The 16,713-nt window shown below is 48.5% G+C and overlaps 1 protein-coding gene across 1 annotated transcript in view; it reads left to right on the forward strand.

Annotated features, from left to right (window-relative positions):
- Positions 1 to 576: 576 nt before the first annotated feature.
- Positions 577 to 16,713, forward strand: part of LOC116839249 (vitamin D3 hydroxylase-associated protein-like) — a 29,014-nt gene continuing 12,877 nt past the window's right edge. Inside the window, exons 1-11 of the mRNA XM_032805047.1 lie at positions 577 to 786; positions 1,989 to 2,102; positions 3,252 to 3,395; positions 4,240 to 4,373; positions 6,052 to 6,258; positions 6,508 to 6,523; positions 8,106 to 8,255; positions 8,756 to 8,881; positions 10,547 to 10,644; positions 12,602 to 12,701; positions 16,237 to 16,280. Coding sequence (XP_032660938.1) covers positions 577 to 786; positions 1,989 to 2,102; positions 3,252 to 3,395; positions 4,240 to 4,373; positions 6,052 to 6,258; positions 6,508 to 6,523; positions 8,106 to 8,255; positions 8,756 to 8,881; positions 10,547 to 10,644; positions 12,602 to 12,701; positions 16,237 to 16,280 — 1,343 coding nt within the window. The remainder of the gene's footprint in view (positions 787 to 1,988; positions 2,103 to 3,251; positions 3,396 to 4,239; positions 4,374 to 6,051; positions 6,259 to 6,507; positions 6,524 to 8,105; positions 8,256 to 8,755; positions 8,882 to 10,546; positions 10,645 to 12,601; positions 12,702 to 16,236; positions 16,281 to 16,713) is intronic.

The raw sequence follows: 16,713 nt of genomic DNA on the forward strand, positions 1-16,713 counted from the left end.
AGGGTTTGAATCCTGGCCTGCTCCGTCTTTGCCTGATGTCCCTGGGAGTTAAACCCCCAGGGGACTGGGCCCCTAGTGTCTGCTCCAGCACGCCACATGTGCCAGCCTGATGCAATGGGCTGACCTTTGCTTTGCTGCTCAGTCTGGGGCCCACTTCTTCCACCAGGAACTCCCGCCCGTGTCAGTGAAGGCTGCTCAGATCCTGCAGTGACAGGAGACCAGGGTGTGGGGTGAGGGGAACGGATCCTACCGGCCTTGCAGAGCTCCTCCTTGCAGGAAGGGAGCGGGTACTAGGCTTTGAGAAACGTCCCCTCTCCCACAGCCTGCAAACCAAGCATGCAAGCACGTCAATGCACTCACTATAGCAGGGACCTAGACCCTTTGGGAGACCAGGGCCTTAAAACGAGATCTCTTGAGAAGCACCAACAACCAGCACTTCCATTTTCTGCCCCTCCTTTAGCTCCAGCGGTAGTGGAGGCTGATCGTGGTTGGTATTCGAATGGCTGAGAATTGGCCCCTCCTTACTTGCCCTGTTGATTTCAGGGTGCCCTAGCCGCCGGCGAGGCCCATCTTGCTATGATCCCCGAGAAGATGCGGCAGCTGCTGCCAGAGGTGGAGCTGGCTCCCAGCGTTATCTCCATCCTGCTCTGCAGCTCCACCGTGGCCTTCCTGGTGCTCAAGTGGATGGTGAAGAAGCTGGTGCAGCAGAGGATGCGGGAGGCAAGGAGGAACCGAGTGCGTGCCCTGGGCCGGATGGAAGAAGCTGTCCAGCAGTTCAAACAAGAGGTGACGCACCCGAATATTCCTCTTGTCCTCAGAAAGGATCATGCACACGCATCTTATTAACAGTCTCAAAGAAATGTGTCATGGGTCCAGCTACAAAAAAAAACTCTCCTCTGAGCTGGGAGAATGAATGATCCCTGAAGTCTTGTGACTTCTGCCCGAAAGTTTCCTTTATAATCTCCTGCACGCAGGGGTCTTAGCTGTCAGTCTCACCCCATAGCACACAGACCTATCTCCCAGCATGAGATTTGTTTTGTCCCTGATCATCCAGGACCTTAGGAGGGCTCCAAGTTTAGCCTAGCCCCACTCATGGAATAAGGAACTGCTCATCTTAAGGGCAACAGGAACAGACCCTAAATTATTTGCAAGTCTCCTACTTAACCCCAGACTGTTTAGCTGAGTTGCAACCTGGTATGTCAGAATCAGTGAACTTATTTGAACGCTGTCTGAGCTACAGCCCCATCTCTTGTCTACACAGTGACCTACCACCTGGCGAAGCCCTGAGCTAATTTTTTTTGTTGTATGTGTTACATGAAATTCGGCTTTACCATGCACCCTGCTGGTAGCAGATGGCACTGGCGGAGCAGGCTAAATTTGATGTCATGCATTGCATCATAGACCAGACTGCATCTCAGGTTAACAGTTCAGAGCTACTTATAGGACTGCTATAAATAATGTAGCAGCAGGAGATCCTTAGGAATGAGCCCAGACCACATTCAGCATGGAAACTTGCAAGTGATCATCTATGTGTCATATACACTATACTGCATTGATGTAAAAACTGATTCTGTTTTCAGCCAAATTTCCTTGGACAATGTTGCAGGGGAAAGCAGCTGTTTGCTCAGAAATTAGAACTGTTTGGGGGTGAAAACAGGAAATCTTGCAGATTTTTTTTGCGGGGGAGAGGGTGGAATTTGACCATCTTTGCAATGAAATACAACTGTCTTGAATTCACAGGTCTTCAGCTGTTGATGGGAATCATTCACCCAGGTCTTGAAACCCAGAGACAAGATAGGGAGAGAAGCTGACCCTGTAACTGTGGGACAATTCTTTGCTAGAGCTGATCAGAAAACAGGGGGATATATTTATGGGGGAAAACAACTGATTGAAATTTTCACCTGTTTTTTTTTTATTATACACACAAGAGTTTCCAACCGGCTCCGTGCTCTACACAATAATTGCCATGTATCTACCACACTTTGCAGAACCCAGAGGTACAGGCCAGTCACATCCTCTCTCTGCCGCTTGTTGAGCTGGTCAAGAAACTGAAGGAAGATTCCCTGTCACCAGACAGCGTCCTCTACACGTACTTGGACAAGGTGAGGAAGTCATCCCTTCTTCAAGACAGCAAGGATGTGGTTAAAGCACTGAATTGGGACTCAGGTGATCTGGCTTCAACTGTAGACTCTGACACACACCTCCCTGTGTGTCCTTGGGCAAGGGAATTAATCTGCCTTGAGCTCAGCTAACCAACTATAAAATGGGGATTATAACACTCCCTTTAACTTGCTATTTCATCTGCAAGCTCTTCCAGGCAGGGACTGATGCATTATGTGTCTGAACAGCACCTAGCACAATGGGTGGCCCTGAGTTTGGTTGGGTCCTCCAGGCCAACTCTAACAGATACAATAATAATAACTGGTGCTAGCTTTAGGATAAACTGGGATTGTTTGCTTAAAATTTCTCTTTGAAGTAAATTATCAGTTGTTTAAATCTAGGGCTGGCCCTCTGCACTAGGGAAAATTTCCCCCATAGAGTTATTAGGAGTTTTGCCTGGAGCAATGCCACTCAGGACTTGTCTGTCTACGCACAGAAGTTGTTCCTGATTAGGTCCCTGGGTGGAAATGCTTAATGCAAAGAGATAATGTCTTATTCTGTGGTGTATTGAAAACTGAAAATTGTGATCTATCACTTTAAGTTCTCAGGTTTTCCTCATCTTCCTTGCACACCAGGGGGCTCTGTAGGGAAGCATAAGACCTGCCTAGCATGCAGCAGCAGTCAGTCTGCAGCTAGCCTGCTAGAATAAGGTGGAATGAATTGTTCCTTTTTGTTTTAGGGAGCAGCCTGTTTTGTCTGTCTCTGTTGTTGTTGTTGTTGTTTCTCTTTGCATTTGTGTGTGTGTGTGTTATGGGTCTGAATTCTGAGAAGTAAAGTTGTGTTACATTGTAACCTTGCAGCAAAAGTATTTTATGTTTTTTTTAATCTAACTCCTCTGTTTCTATACCATGAAACACAATAAGGCATTCTTGTTTCAGAATAAGAGTGTCCACACATGGAGTTAATCAGGAATAGCTATTGCACTTTAACTTCACCTCCTACCTTAATTGGAAACAACTTTCCAGTGTAGACCTGGGTACAAGGTTTTGCTTGTCTTCCTTCGTTATGAAGCATAAACTCAGATGCAGGGTGAATTAAAGGTCTTAAGAGGTGAATGACCCTTTCTTTCCCTCCTATGTTTTCTTGGCAAGGCCTTAGAAGTGAACCGGGATGTGAACTGTGTGACGGATTTTATTCAAGAGTGTGTGCACCTGCTCCAGGAAGTGAAGACGCAAAGGGAGAAAGGGTTGTTGAATGGAGTTCCCGTCAGTATCAAGGATTCCATTGGATACGAGGTGCTTCTATATTTCCCCTTTTTAAAGAAGCATGTAATGTTGAGATAAGGGAGTGCACTATGTTGGGATCGGTAATAAAATACACGGACCGCTGTAGTGGAAGGTATAAAGAGCAACTGATATGGTATATGTGCTAGTTGGTGTGTCTGTGAACCATTTCCCTCTGCTGGATAGAAGTGGAACTGTCCATATGTGTCAAAAGCTCTATGCTGCAGAGAGTGAACAGTGATTCTCCTTTAATTCAACTGGTAGGGGGCTGTGCTTTTTGGAGCAGGAGGTCTGAGTTTTATTCCCTACTGATTCTGTGAAGTTCCAGCTGGCTGTGAATTAATTACAGTGTCATTAACTTAATTAAAAGTATTGGCTCAGCCCTGAAATATCGATGAGCTTGTTTATGGCTCTGTCATCAGAGTGTGAGTGCAATGAGGCTGCACTGAAGCAGTGTCATGGCCAGGTTGGCAGAAAGATCCCTGTGATCTACTGAGTCAGCTGCCTTGAGAGATGTGGTGATATCAGAGGTGGGTGACTTACAAAGGGCTGCGGGGCGAAAGGGGATGTCAGACTGTAAGAAGGCATCTCATGGCTGGGACTGGAGAGCAGTTAGGATATGTGGGGGAAATTGCTCATTTGTGGTGGAGCAAAATGATCCTCAGGAGAGAGAGAAGGGCCTTCAATGGAGCTGCCAGCCCTTGTATCACCATTAATGGCTATGTACCAGAGGACACTGGGAGGCAGCTGCATGTCCATTTCCACCTCTCACGTTAGGGCTCAGAGGTTTCATCCATGGTGACCACAGTGTCAGTCCCGTGTCTCTAACGTGCTCTATGTCTGCCCCCGTTCCAAGGGTCACGTCTCCACCTGTGGCTTGGGACAGTACCTTGGCTACCCGGAGCGAGAGGACAGCGTCTTAGTGAAGGTGCTGAAGAAGCAGGGGGCCATTCCGTTTGTGAAAACCAACATCTCCCAGTGCTTGATCAAGTAATGGCGGGTGACAAGGATTGCTACTTTTCCGTACCCCCCTGCCGTCGAGACCAGTGTGGGAGGGTGGAAAGACAGCCACTGACTTCGCTAGCCTTCAAATCTGGCTCTCAGTGCTTAGTGAGAGAGAAACACCAGAGGCCAGACTGTCATCACCTTGCCCGTGTGACCAATCATGTTGGCTCAGATCCAAAGGTATTTAGGCACCTTATGTCAGTTGAAATCAATGGGAGTTAGGCGCTTACTAATCTCTGAGGCCCTGGGCCGTTATCTTCACCGGGACTACTCTCAGCAGCAAGGTGGTCCCAACTGGACTGTGAACATTCAAGATCCAGTGGAAGTTAATGTACCCCTTCTCTCTGTGCTCAGTGTAGGGGGGCCCTCACCCCACCAGAGAAGGCCTTCCCAGGACTGCTGGGGACTCTGCTTCAGGTTGGGGCTGATGGAAAGGGGTGAGCCAGAGCCACGCGGCTCTGAGTAACTCTGTGTACTTGGGGCTGCTCAGGTCCTGCTCCCCCGTTCCTGCATTTAACTCGGAAATGCTCACACAGGGCACCAGCCAGTGCTCCGGCAGCTTCCACTGGGAGGCGATTCCATGCAGTCCTCTTGCTGTTCGATCAGCCGAATAGTCCAGGCACCTATGCAGGAGAACTATGCCGAGGCTACTGCTCTCCAGTAAATAGGGCCCTACCAATTTCACAGCCATGATAAACGTGCCACGGACCGTGAAATAAGTCCTTCCCAGTGAAATCCGATCTCCCCTGTGTTGCTGGGAGCGCCCTAGCTGGGGGCTTCTAGCCACTAGTCTGGGCAAGCTGAGGTGGGACATGACTTGTCCTTCCCCTGCACTACTGCTCTCGGTGGGGAGGCCCAACCCACCTCCAGAGGCAGTGTAGAGGTGAGGGTGGTACACCCTCACTTCTGTGCTGCAGCAACCTCAGATCTGGGTTCAGGGCACTCCCAAATTGTCCAGAGCTCCTGGGCACAGCTAATCCACCACTGGCCAAGACTAGCAGCTAGGAGACCCTGGCTGGGGTGCTCCCAGCAGCAAGGGGGAGATCAGACCCACCTCCACTTCCACGAACTTCCACCAGCTGCAGGAAGCTCTGGGGCTGGAAAAGATGAGGGTGGCAATCCTGCAACCGCCGACATCAGCTTTGCAATCCTCCATTACCCCCTTTTGGGTCGGTTACAACACTGTGACATTTCAGATGTAAACATCTGAAAATGTGAAATTGACTAATTTTCAAATCCTAGGGCCACAAAATTGACCAGAGTGGATCATGAATTTGGTAGGGCCCTACCAATAAAGGACTATATTGTAGGTGGATCAGGGGCATACTCCCCTTCCCCCGCCCACCATCGTTCTCCAGTTGTGAGCTGCATTGTACCTTATTCACCAGCAGTGAGCGGCCTATGCTAGTCCCCCATTATTGAGATCACTGTTGAAGTAGGAGTCAGCACATTTGATCTTGGCTGATCTGCTGGACTCTGCTGCCTGTTGGCTTCACTGGTCATTTGAGTGGAGATTTGGGTCCGTAACAAGGTGAGGTGAGGTGTCTTGGTAAGGTGAAAGGTTAAATAGGCCTCTGCGTCCTTCAGCGCTATGGAAGGGAATGTGATGTAGAGAACTGAGCTCACTGCCATTAACTGACCTGCTGGTTTCCATCTCACTCAGCTACGACTGCAGCAACTTGATCTTTGGTCAGACTGTGAATCCACTGAACCACAAGAAAAGCCCCGGCGGCTCCTCTGGAGGGGAAGGGGCGCTGATCGCTGGAGGAGGGTCCGTCCTGGGCTTTGGGACAGATATAGGTGGGAGCATCCGCCTGCCGTCCAGCTTCTGCGGGCTGTGCGGGCTCAAGCCGACGGGCAACAGGCTGAGGTAAGTGCTGAGACCTGCCCCCAGCCTGCCAAAGGGCTGCGTTGGTTTCTGCGGCACTGACAAGGGATTGATTGTTTGTTGATTTCTGCAGAGCCTCTCAGAGGTAACAAGGAGCTTCCATGGCACAGCATGTGCTGAGACCAAGTGCCCACCACCCTGAATCGCTGCCACTGAGGGTGAAAACCCATTGCCCAAAGCCAGCCTGGTCCCCGGCCTTGTGAATCAAATCCAAGCTCACTGAAACCCCAGCTCCCTCTCTCTAAGTGTCATCACAGATCTTGAAAGGCTGTGTCCAAATGCCATTGAAATCATTGGGAAGACTCCAAGTGATCTCAGTGAGCTTTGGATTGGGGCCTGCATGGGTAGGTCTTGTTTTAAACTCCTCGGGGCTTAATTCTGCCTTGCAGGGTATGAGTAACTGTCAGTGGCTTCATTTGAGACTCAGATCTGTATCCTGCAGTGGAGCATAGGACCCTTGCGGATTAGGGGGGGGGCGAGTGCTGAGCTCCTCACCTTCCATTCCCAGTGGTTACCCTGCTGAGAGGGGCACCGTCTATTTCCAGATTGTGCAGAAAGGGGAATGGCCTTTCCTCATGAAAGGTCATCCAGTGAGCAGTGAAATCCATGGGAGCCTTTCCCTTCATTTCAGTAGGTGCTGGGTCAGCCGCAAGCTGATTCATCCCCCACCTGGGCGGGTTTCTCCCTCATCACTAAACCTGGCAGCTGATCTGTTGACAGATCTTAAATCTATTTCCCCTGCCTGTCCCCTCCTGCCCCCTTCAGATGCCTCCTATTGTTATCCACAGTATTTATGTGTTTGTTTATTTCTATCTCCCACGGTCCCTTCGGAGTTAGCGGCCCTGTCAGTTACGTCCAAACAGGTGAGCCATTTCTTCAACGACCTTTTCTGTCTGAACCTCTGGCAACAGATATTAACCACGGTGAGGGTCTCAGAGAGGAACTAGACTGGGACATGGGTGTTTTGAGTTCCATCCCTGGGTGACTTTGGGCAGGGACACTTCACCCCTCTGTGTCCCACTTCCCCATCTGTAAAGTAGAGGTAATAACTCTTCCTTTGTCTCGTGCCTTCTCAGTCCCTGCCCCAAAGAGTTCAGTTTGTCTTGTGCAAAGCCGAGCTCTGCTTGAGGCCTCTGGGTTCTACTGTAATACAAAGAAATACTAATTATAATGGAAATTGTCCTAACTCGATGGTGAGCCACTCGGTTGGAGATGAAATCTGGGAAATGTTCATTTAAGTGCAAGTTTCAGCCAAAAGTGGGAAATAGTGACTGGGAATCCAATCAACGAAAACTTCCGCTGTCCCTATGACTAGCCTCTCTTCCTATCCATGCTCCTTAGCCCCTCAAGAAGGGCATTCTCTTCCCGTACACTCGCTTTTCTGCCCCCCTGACCCGTGGACTTCTTGCTGTGTCCTCCCTGGCTCAGCTCTGGGACAGACTTAGCTGGTCAAGTTCTCCAGTCCTCACTCAGGCAGACATATTTTGTGACAGCCCCTTATTAGACCGAAGAATGCCCTTTATTCATGTCAGGCTAACTACTGACAGCTCTGTCTTCTGGGACCTTGAACTTGGACCTTATCCGCATGGGGGATGGGGGAAGGAAGGAAGGGCAGAATGCGAATGAGGAGCTCAAACATAGAAATAAATGGGAGGTTTCTTATTCCATGAGTTACACTGTTTATTCTAGATCTTCAGAATAAAAGAGTTTATCCCTTTATTATCACAGCTGTAGACAGATATGGAGACCATTGCGTATGCTATAAGCATACCTGGCCTTGATACATCTGGCTACCTTGGGTGAGCTCAAACATTTGGCTTAGTGGTTAGCTACATGTGTGTTCTTTTACTTCAGTTACAGGAATGGTCGGGCCAATGGCAAGGGACGTGGACAGCCTGACTCTGTGCATGAGAGCACTCCTGTGTGACGACATGTTCCGCCTGGACCCCACTGTGCCACCCCTGCCCTTCAACGAGGAGGTAGGTCATTGAACGGTGACCAATTAACGTTAGATGGTCACACTGGTTAGGCTCCTTCTTTTGCTGAAATCTACATTGTGCTCTGAAAAGCCGTGACAATGTTGGCTGATCTGGCCAACGTCTTCACATCCCACTTCCTGGTATCCTTGGTGTCAGGGCCTGTGGTCCCTCTGATGTGGGGAGATTCCAGAATGTGTGGGGTTTGGAAGGAGGCTGTTGGCTAGAACCTCGGAGACAGAGAGAATATCAGAGCTGAGGACCCATGATGGAATCACAGCCACAGGGCTTGTTGGGAGAGAGAGACCACTGGGGACAGGGCTGGGGGCAGGATCTTTGAGTTGGGAGATGGGAGGGAGCAGAATCAGGACCTCATAGGATTGGGCTGAGGGCAGAGGTTTGCCCATCATTAGTCCCAGCTGGGAAGAGTCTGGATGATAGTGGTTTAATCCCATTATTCCCACAGTTCTAGAGACGTTAAGGGCAGATATGTCTCCTCTCAGGTGTACTCCAGTTCCACTCCTCTTCGGATCGGGTACTATGACACAGACGGCTATTTCCTGCTACCTCCTTGCATGAGACGGGCTGTGCATGAAACCAGGACATTGCTGCAGGAGGCTGGACACACGGTACATTCAGTGGCTGCAACCTATTCGTTCATAACCAGCTTTATTCACATGATCGATATAACTACATGAATCAAAGTGATAAGGAGAAGCAATCTGACTGACTGCAAGGCATAGGTTAATTAACCCTCTGAAGCCTACTAGGTCTCATGCCAGATAGCAACAGAGAACCACATATTTGTACCTAGTTATCACACTACCTTGATTGTAACTGGGATGAAACGTATAATGATTAAAATGCCTTTCACAAATACAGGAGGATCAGCTAACAAGAAAATCTTGCAACTAGAGATAGTTGGGAACTGGCATTTTTGTTCCATGGGAAATTCCAACATTTCAGAAAAATATTTGGTCCCGAATCAGAATGAAAAACCAAAATTTCAACATTTTCCATGAAACAAAACTCTTGAAAACTTTGCTTCAGCTCAACTGGTGTTTTGTTTAATTTTCCCAATTTCAGTTTTGTTTCCATTTTGGTATTTGCTTTTTTTATAAAATTTAAAATACACTTAGCATTATTGAAATGCTTCATTTTGATATTTTTAAAAGCAAAATTTGGTTTAAATCAGCATGTTCCTGTGGAATTTTAGTTGCGATACAATGACATTTTCCGATGGAAAAAGACATCTTCAGTCTGCTCTAATTTCTCTCCTTTCCATTCAAAGGTAGTACTCAGACTGCGTCCCGTACATTAGTATTTAAGACTCTGTCTAGGTATTTCTACTGTACTCATAGCTGTGCCTTGGAGTCTCTCCATCCCATGTAAATTATCCTTCCACTTTCAGACTACCAGATGAGTTGTCCTGGGGAAGAGACGGACACTCTCTGTAATTCTTCTGTGTTAACTGGCTCCACTAAACTCTGTAGTATCTTTTGCTCTTAATTTTAAAAACAAAAACAAACACAGTATTTATGTAGGACCTGTGGGCCAGGTGGAGTAAACTGGTGACCTCAGTGGAGCTACGCTGGTTTTATTTTCCCATGTGACTTTGGACAAATCATGTATGTTCTTTGAGCCTCAGCTGTGAAAAGAGGCTAATCATACCTTTGGAGGCTGCTTTTGGATCTTTGGATAGAAGATGCTATACAGTGTGACTGTGTGGTATTATTTTTAGTAAGACGATGGCAAAGGAAAAGGATAAATTGAATAAAAGAAAACAGGAAAAGCTTTCTCCCCTCTCCTCTCACCTTTCTTTTAAAATCTAAGTATATTTACATCCATATTATGCAGGAACTCTTCAAAAAAACCCAACACTACCATTGATGGGCGTTATTACATCCTAGGTGTGTTCATGTTACTCAGTGACCAGCAAATGATTCTATGCAGGAGTTAAATGATGATAATATTATGGGCTACTCTGCAGCTTGCACTCTCAGAACTGTCCCGTGTGCAGATGGTGCTGAGCGAGAATCCTGTTTATACCGCAGATCTTGGCTAAATGGAGGTAGGGTTGTTTTGTGAAGAAAGCACTGCAGTGACACTCCGGAGATCTGGGTTTAATTCCTGGCTCTGCCAGGCAAATCACTAGATCTCTTACCAAGTGTACATACAGTTCCGAGCAAAGCAGGGCGCCGATTTCAGGTGGGGCCTCTGGATTCTACCAGAATATAAGTAATTACAATGAAGTATTGTCCCCTGGTTTTTGAACCACCTCCTCTTTCACCCAGGTGATCCCATTCGTCCCCCCACGGATCGACTATGTCATGAACGAGCTCTTCATGAAGGGCCTGTTTGCCGATGGAGGCGCTGCTTTGCTTGAGAAATTGTAAGTGTGACTGAGGCCGGCCACACGCAGAGGGGTGGGTGTAATTAGTGACAGCAGGCTGGGTCTCCACAATGAAGTGAAGGAGCTACAGGGACACGGGACCATTGCCTAGCAGTGCTGTGGGCCTGACTGCACTGTCTTCTGAGGAGTCGCGGCTGCTTACAACCGTGGTGAACTTGGGCCGGGTCTGCTATGGAGGTGCGGGTCCCGATAGGCTGGCGGAGCTAAGCCCCACCAATGAGGCAGAGCTTAATTTGTAATGAAAGAGCTGCCGGGACTAAAGCAAGTTTTTTAAACTCATCACTGATGCAGCAGAGCAAGAGGTGCTGGGGCTACGAACTGCCAGGCCCGGAGGTGCCAGGGCGCTGAGCTGCCTGGCCTGGAGGTGCTGGGGCTAGGAACTGCCAGGCCCAGAGGTGCTGGGGCTCTGAACTAGCAGGCCTGGAGGTGCCAGGGTGCTGAGCTGCCTGGCCCAGAAGTGCAGAGATTCAGCAGACTGGGAATGTGGGAGGGGGCTCAGGGCTAGGGGCACGGGGTTGTGGGGGGGTGCTTACCTTGTGGTAGTGGGCTCCCACTGGCATGGCCCTGCAGCTGGTAGATGGCCGAGGGGGCAGGGGTGGCTTTGCGCAACACGCTGCTTGCACCTGTAGGCCCCACCCCTGCAGCTCCCTTTAGCTGCAGTTCCCGGCCAATGGGAGCTGTGCTAGCCGGCGCTTGTGCCTCTCCACCACCTAGGAGCTACAGGGACGTGGAGCCAGGTAGGGAGCATCTGGCAGCCTGGCCAACTCCTCCCTCCCCCCTAGCACCAGCAGGAGTCTTGGGCCACCTCCCCCAGCACGCGCGGCACCCCGGACAACCCTCCCCGCCCCTGAGCACCTGCAGCCCCCCCGCCCAAGTTTTAGTCACAGGGATTTTTATTAAAAGTCATGGACAGGTCACGGGCTATGAATTTTTGTTTACTGCCCGTGACTTGTCCGTGACTTTTATTAAAAATACCCATGACTAAAACGTAGCCTTAGGTATGTCTGTACGACACACATAATGTTTCCAAGCCCGGGCCTGAGCATCCACACTACTTTGTAATCCTGGGTCTCACAGCTGTGCTAACACATCCGTCCTGCACCACACAGACCTTCTGACTTGGCTCTGCGGCTTGAGCTGTGTCCACACTGCAAAATGACAGGGCTTGGACCTGAGTTTCGGTGGCCTTGGGCTTTGATTCCCCCCTCTCTCCCCACTGTAGGGTCTTATGACCAGGATCTGGCATGCTTCTTTGACCTGAGTCATGCGGATGTGGGTGTGGATGGAAGTGGGGCTTGTGCTCAAACCTGAGTCAGATCCTGGGCTTAGTGTGCAGTGTAGGCACACTCGCAGACTGCAAGTGGCAGGGGAAGGAAGCACTGAACTGGGAATATGGCCTTCAGCTGGGCTATTGGGGTTTGGCCACATAGCCTGGGTCTGAATGCCATTTCCCCTGCTGGTCAAGCCCCACCACTTGTTCTGGGCACCAGCTGCCACTGGCCTAGTACCTCTGGGCCAGTTCCTGTTGGGCATATCCAGGCAAGAGGCTAGCCCATAAGCCAGCTGGTTTCACTGAGTGATGCCATGAAGAAGAGTAACATGATAACCTAGGCTAGGAGGCAGGCTTTTCCAGCCTCTTGCTTTATAACAGGGAAGAGTTTATTTCTTTGTGCCTTATGTAGTGGCTAGTGCACAGGACTGCAAATCAGCTGATCTGGTGACTGTCTCTTTGTGGGAGCCTTGCCTGGTCTCCAGGGGATCTCGCAGTCGTAGATTTATTTGTTTGCAAAGAACGTTGATCTCCTTGGCTGAAAGGGGCTAGCTGAGGTCCATGTTATGTAATGAATGTCAGACATCTTCTGGCTAGGAATCAGCACTGGGTAGACCCAGCACAGCTGGCTCATCCTGACTGCCTCTTCTCTGTCTCCCTTCCCAGTGAACTGGACACTGTGGATCCCAACTCCTGCTCCCAGATCAATTGCTACAGACTCCCCTTTCTCCTGAAGAAGATTCTGGCTTTCCTCACCAAACCCCTGGTAAGTTACATCATCTTCCCTTCAGTGCCAGAGAGAGGGCATGTTTCACACTCACAACTGGCTCAGGGGGAGACTTAGATCCCGATCCTCAAAAGTGCTAGGCACCTAATTCCCATTGACATCAATGGGAGACAGGCACATAAATTCCTTTGAGGTCTCGTCCTGCTCTAACTCCCACAAGCTCTATACCAGTGCAGCTCCACTGGCTTCAGTGCAGTTACTCCTGATTTACACAGGGCGAGTGAAAGGCAAGCAGTGACCCACCCAGAGTATAACCATCTCCTTCTGGGTAACACATAGTGTATTGACACAGTTTGGGATAGTTGCTCAGGGAAAGGGTCAACATGGTAACCTGGCTTAGAGCCCAGCTTGTTGTCATATAGCATACGTCCCAATTCTGAACCTTAGCGTCAAAAATGTGGATGCCTGCATGAAACCTCCAAGCTTAATTACCAGCTTAGATCTGATAGCGCTGCCACGAGCCAGAAATTCCAGTATCTGGCTCACTCTGGTCTCCCCAGAACCTTCCCTGGGGAACCCCAAGACTCAAATACCCTGAGTCTCACAACAAAGGGAAATAACCTACTTCCCTTCCCCCTCTTTGCCTCCTCCCAGATCTTCCCGCCCTGGGTACTCTAGGAGATTACCCTGCTTCAATTCCTTGAAACAGAACACGAGAGATAGGGTCTCTGCACCTCAGCTCAGAGTCCTGTCAAATGCAAGCTTTAACTCTAAACAAAGAATTTCCCTCTCCTTCGGCTTCCACCTTACCAGAGAAAAATAATAACAGTTCTTAAAAGAGAAGCTTTGATAAGAAAAGAAAGATAAAAACATAAATAGGTGCGCTGTATCAAGGTGAAATATACAGGGCATTGCTAAAAGAAAAACAAAATGAATAAACAGCCTACCAAAAGGAAATAACATTTAACATTCTGGCAAACTACACACATGGAAAGTAAAAGAAAATAATAGCCTATGCTCTTTACCTGTACTACACTGAAACAGAAGATATAGAAAGCTGCGGAGATAAGAGATCACTCCAGCAGCCGAGAGAGAACAGCAGACGAACAGAACACATAACCCAAAACTCCCCCGTGAAGATTGGAAAATTTGGTTCGCTGATTGGTTCCTTTTGTTAACCCTTACAGGTAACAGAAACAAACCTCTATCGTTATAGACACTGTACTCTACATCCTGAGTTAATTGAACAAGCACCAGAGGGCAGCAGGAGAAGTTTAGCAGGATCCTATCTCCAAGAGGAGGAAAGGTTTGCATAAAATTAACTAAGAGCATCTCATGAAGCCATAAGACACCAGCAGCATCATGTATAAAAAACCCTGCTCGTCAGTGTGTTGAGTTGGAGTACCAAAATAGAAAGTTTGAAGAGAGACAAAGAGAAATTGGGGACTGCTGTGGGTTGAGCTGAGAAATCCAAAAACACACTGGTAAGGGGGCACCTGGCTTTGTAGAAGGGAGTGCAAACCCTTCAAGCTGAAGGGCAGGAGAGGAAGTAACACAGGGAAGAAACAATAGGTCAAGTGGATTCCCAAAACTCAGGCCCTGGTGGGGACCATGGAGAAGAGGGTGGGCCCAGGTCCCTCCCTTTCCACTCCCCTCCTCAAGGACAATAGTGGGGTAATTAAAATACTGATTCAGAGGCAAGCAATGGTGCTCTGAACCCTCCCCAAAGAAGACAAAGTGTGAGACCCAGCATAACAGTACTGGCAATTTGCCACGGTTAGCTCACTGCAGCTTTAGTCCTGAATATCAGTGTGAACCATGAACCATCACGACAGACACTGAGTGCAGGAGATGCCTGGGAACAAACTAATAATTGAAAAGTGTTGGTGAGCAAGCCAGGACATGGACACTAAGGAGAGACATGAGGGTGGATCCATGGGGCCTTGGAGTCCAGTGAAACACTCCTTGGAAAATCTAAACAATGGGAGTGATCCTCTCCCCATATAGCAATGTGCACAGCCTCCGTAACGTTCAGATCTGAGTTCCTCACAACCTGCTGGGAGGCAGAGCAGGGATCCCTGTTGTAGGTCAGCTGAGACAAGTAACTTGCTCAAAGACACACTAGAAGTCAGTGACAGAGCTGGGAATTGAATTTAGCTCTTCCAACATCCCAACCCCCTGGGCTAGCCGCCTTCTCTTTGTGAGGCTTTTTAAGCATTAATGTTGTATTTTTGGTTGAATACTCGGTTTTTCGATTTAAATACTCAGCTGGTCAAATCTGCCCTTGGGCAAAGGCCTAGCACTGAGCCATCCCAGGGCTAAAGTGTGACATATGTGAGTAATAGGGTTTGTGTTGGCCTTCTGCACAGGGTGAATTCCACCCATCAGGCAGGATGTAAACTGTTCTCCATTCTCTTCCAAGTCACAGCCTTAAGGGAAGAGAGTCTTTCCAGTGGCTAGAGCAGGCATGTAGGAGTCAGGATTCCTGAGTATTATTCCCAGTTCTGTAGCTATCACTGTGCCTCAGTTTCCCCATCAGCAAAGTGGGGATAACGATACATGCTTACATTGAGATCCTCAGCTGTAACACGCTGTGCAAGCCCAGCAGAGTGTTAGTGTTTTGATTTTGCAGAATTAAAGGTTTGGGAAAGATACATGGAGTTAGATCATTCATAATTAGGGCCCTATTAAATTCATGGCCATGAAAAATGTGTCACAGACTGTGAAATCTGGTCTCCCCCCATGAAATCTGTATAGTAGAGGGTAAAAGCACACAAAAGACCAGATTTCATGGGGGAGACCAGCTTTTCTCAAACCAGGGGTCCTGCCCCAAAAGGGAGTTGCAGGGGGGTCACAAGGTTATTGTAGGGGGTTTGTGGTATTGCCACCCTTACTTCTGTGCTGATTTCAGAGCTGGGTGGCCAGAGAGCGGCAGCTGTTGGCTGGGCACCCAGCTCTGAAGGCAGTGCCCCACCAGCAGCAGCGCAGAAGTAAGGGTGGCAATACCATACTAGGCCACTCTTACTTCTGCGCTGCTGCTGGTGGCAGCTCTGCCTTCAGAGCTGAGCTCCTGGCCAGCAGCCGCTGCTCGCCAGCTGCCCAGCTCTGAAGGCAGCGCCGCCATCAGCAGCAGCACAGAAATGAGAGTAGCAGAATCGCAACCCCCACTACAATAATCTTGCAACCTCCCCCCCCGCCCCGATAACTCCTTTTTGGGTTAGGACCCCTACAATTACAACACCGTCACATTTCAGATTTCAATAGCTGAAATCATGACATTTATGATTTTTAAAATCCAATGGCCAGGAAATTGACCAAAATAGACTGAATTTGGTAGGGCCCTATTCGTAATCTTCAGTTTTATCGCTAAAAGATTGTGCCAATGGTAAGTTTGTTAGTGGATTACTTGCAGTGTCTGTGCTTGCTTGTCAAAATGTGCATCCTGGCATGTGCCACACCAGTGCCTCTGGAGCTGTTTGAGCATAACTCCTTCCTCTGAAAACCTTTCTTGAAGATCTGACCTGATTCTGGCTTCCCAATGGTGATGCTCATTGACACTTATGTTTCTTTTCAGTTCCCTCGATTCTCCAGTTATTTGAATGCACTGTGTGGAGTGTGGTAAGAGGCTGTTTTCTTTTTTTTTCAACTTTAATAACAGTATTCTGTTCAAGTAACTATAGAAAACGATGATTTCATATTACAGTTTATAGCCATGTAGAAGTGAAAAGATCTTTCCAGCATAAGTTCCCTGTTTCAGAATGACTTTGTTGTGCGGATATCTGATTGCATTGTTCCTGGGAAATCGACGTGAATTGTGACATATGTTCTTTCATAGAATCAACAGGGATGGATGAATGGATAGTAAATACTTTTTAACCAATTGAGAAGTTGCTAGTGCCACCTGTTGGTACAATTGAAAGATTGCAAGTGATAACAGAAACCTGGTGGAATAGTACTCATGACTGGAGTACAGGTATTGAAGGCTATGTGTTGTTTAGAAAAGACAGGAAGAAAGGCAAAGGTGGCGGAGTAGCCTTGTACATCAATGATG

This window comes from Chelonoidis abingdonii, chromosome 7 (assembly GCF_003597395.2).
Source record: "Chelonoidis abingdonii isolate Lonesome George chromosome 7, CheloAbing_2.0, whole genome shotgun sequence".
Classification (NCBI taxonomy): Eukaryota; Metazoa; Chordata; order Testudines; family Testudinidae; genus Chelonoidis; species Chelonoidis abingdonii.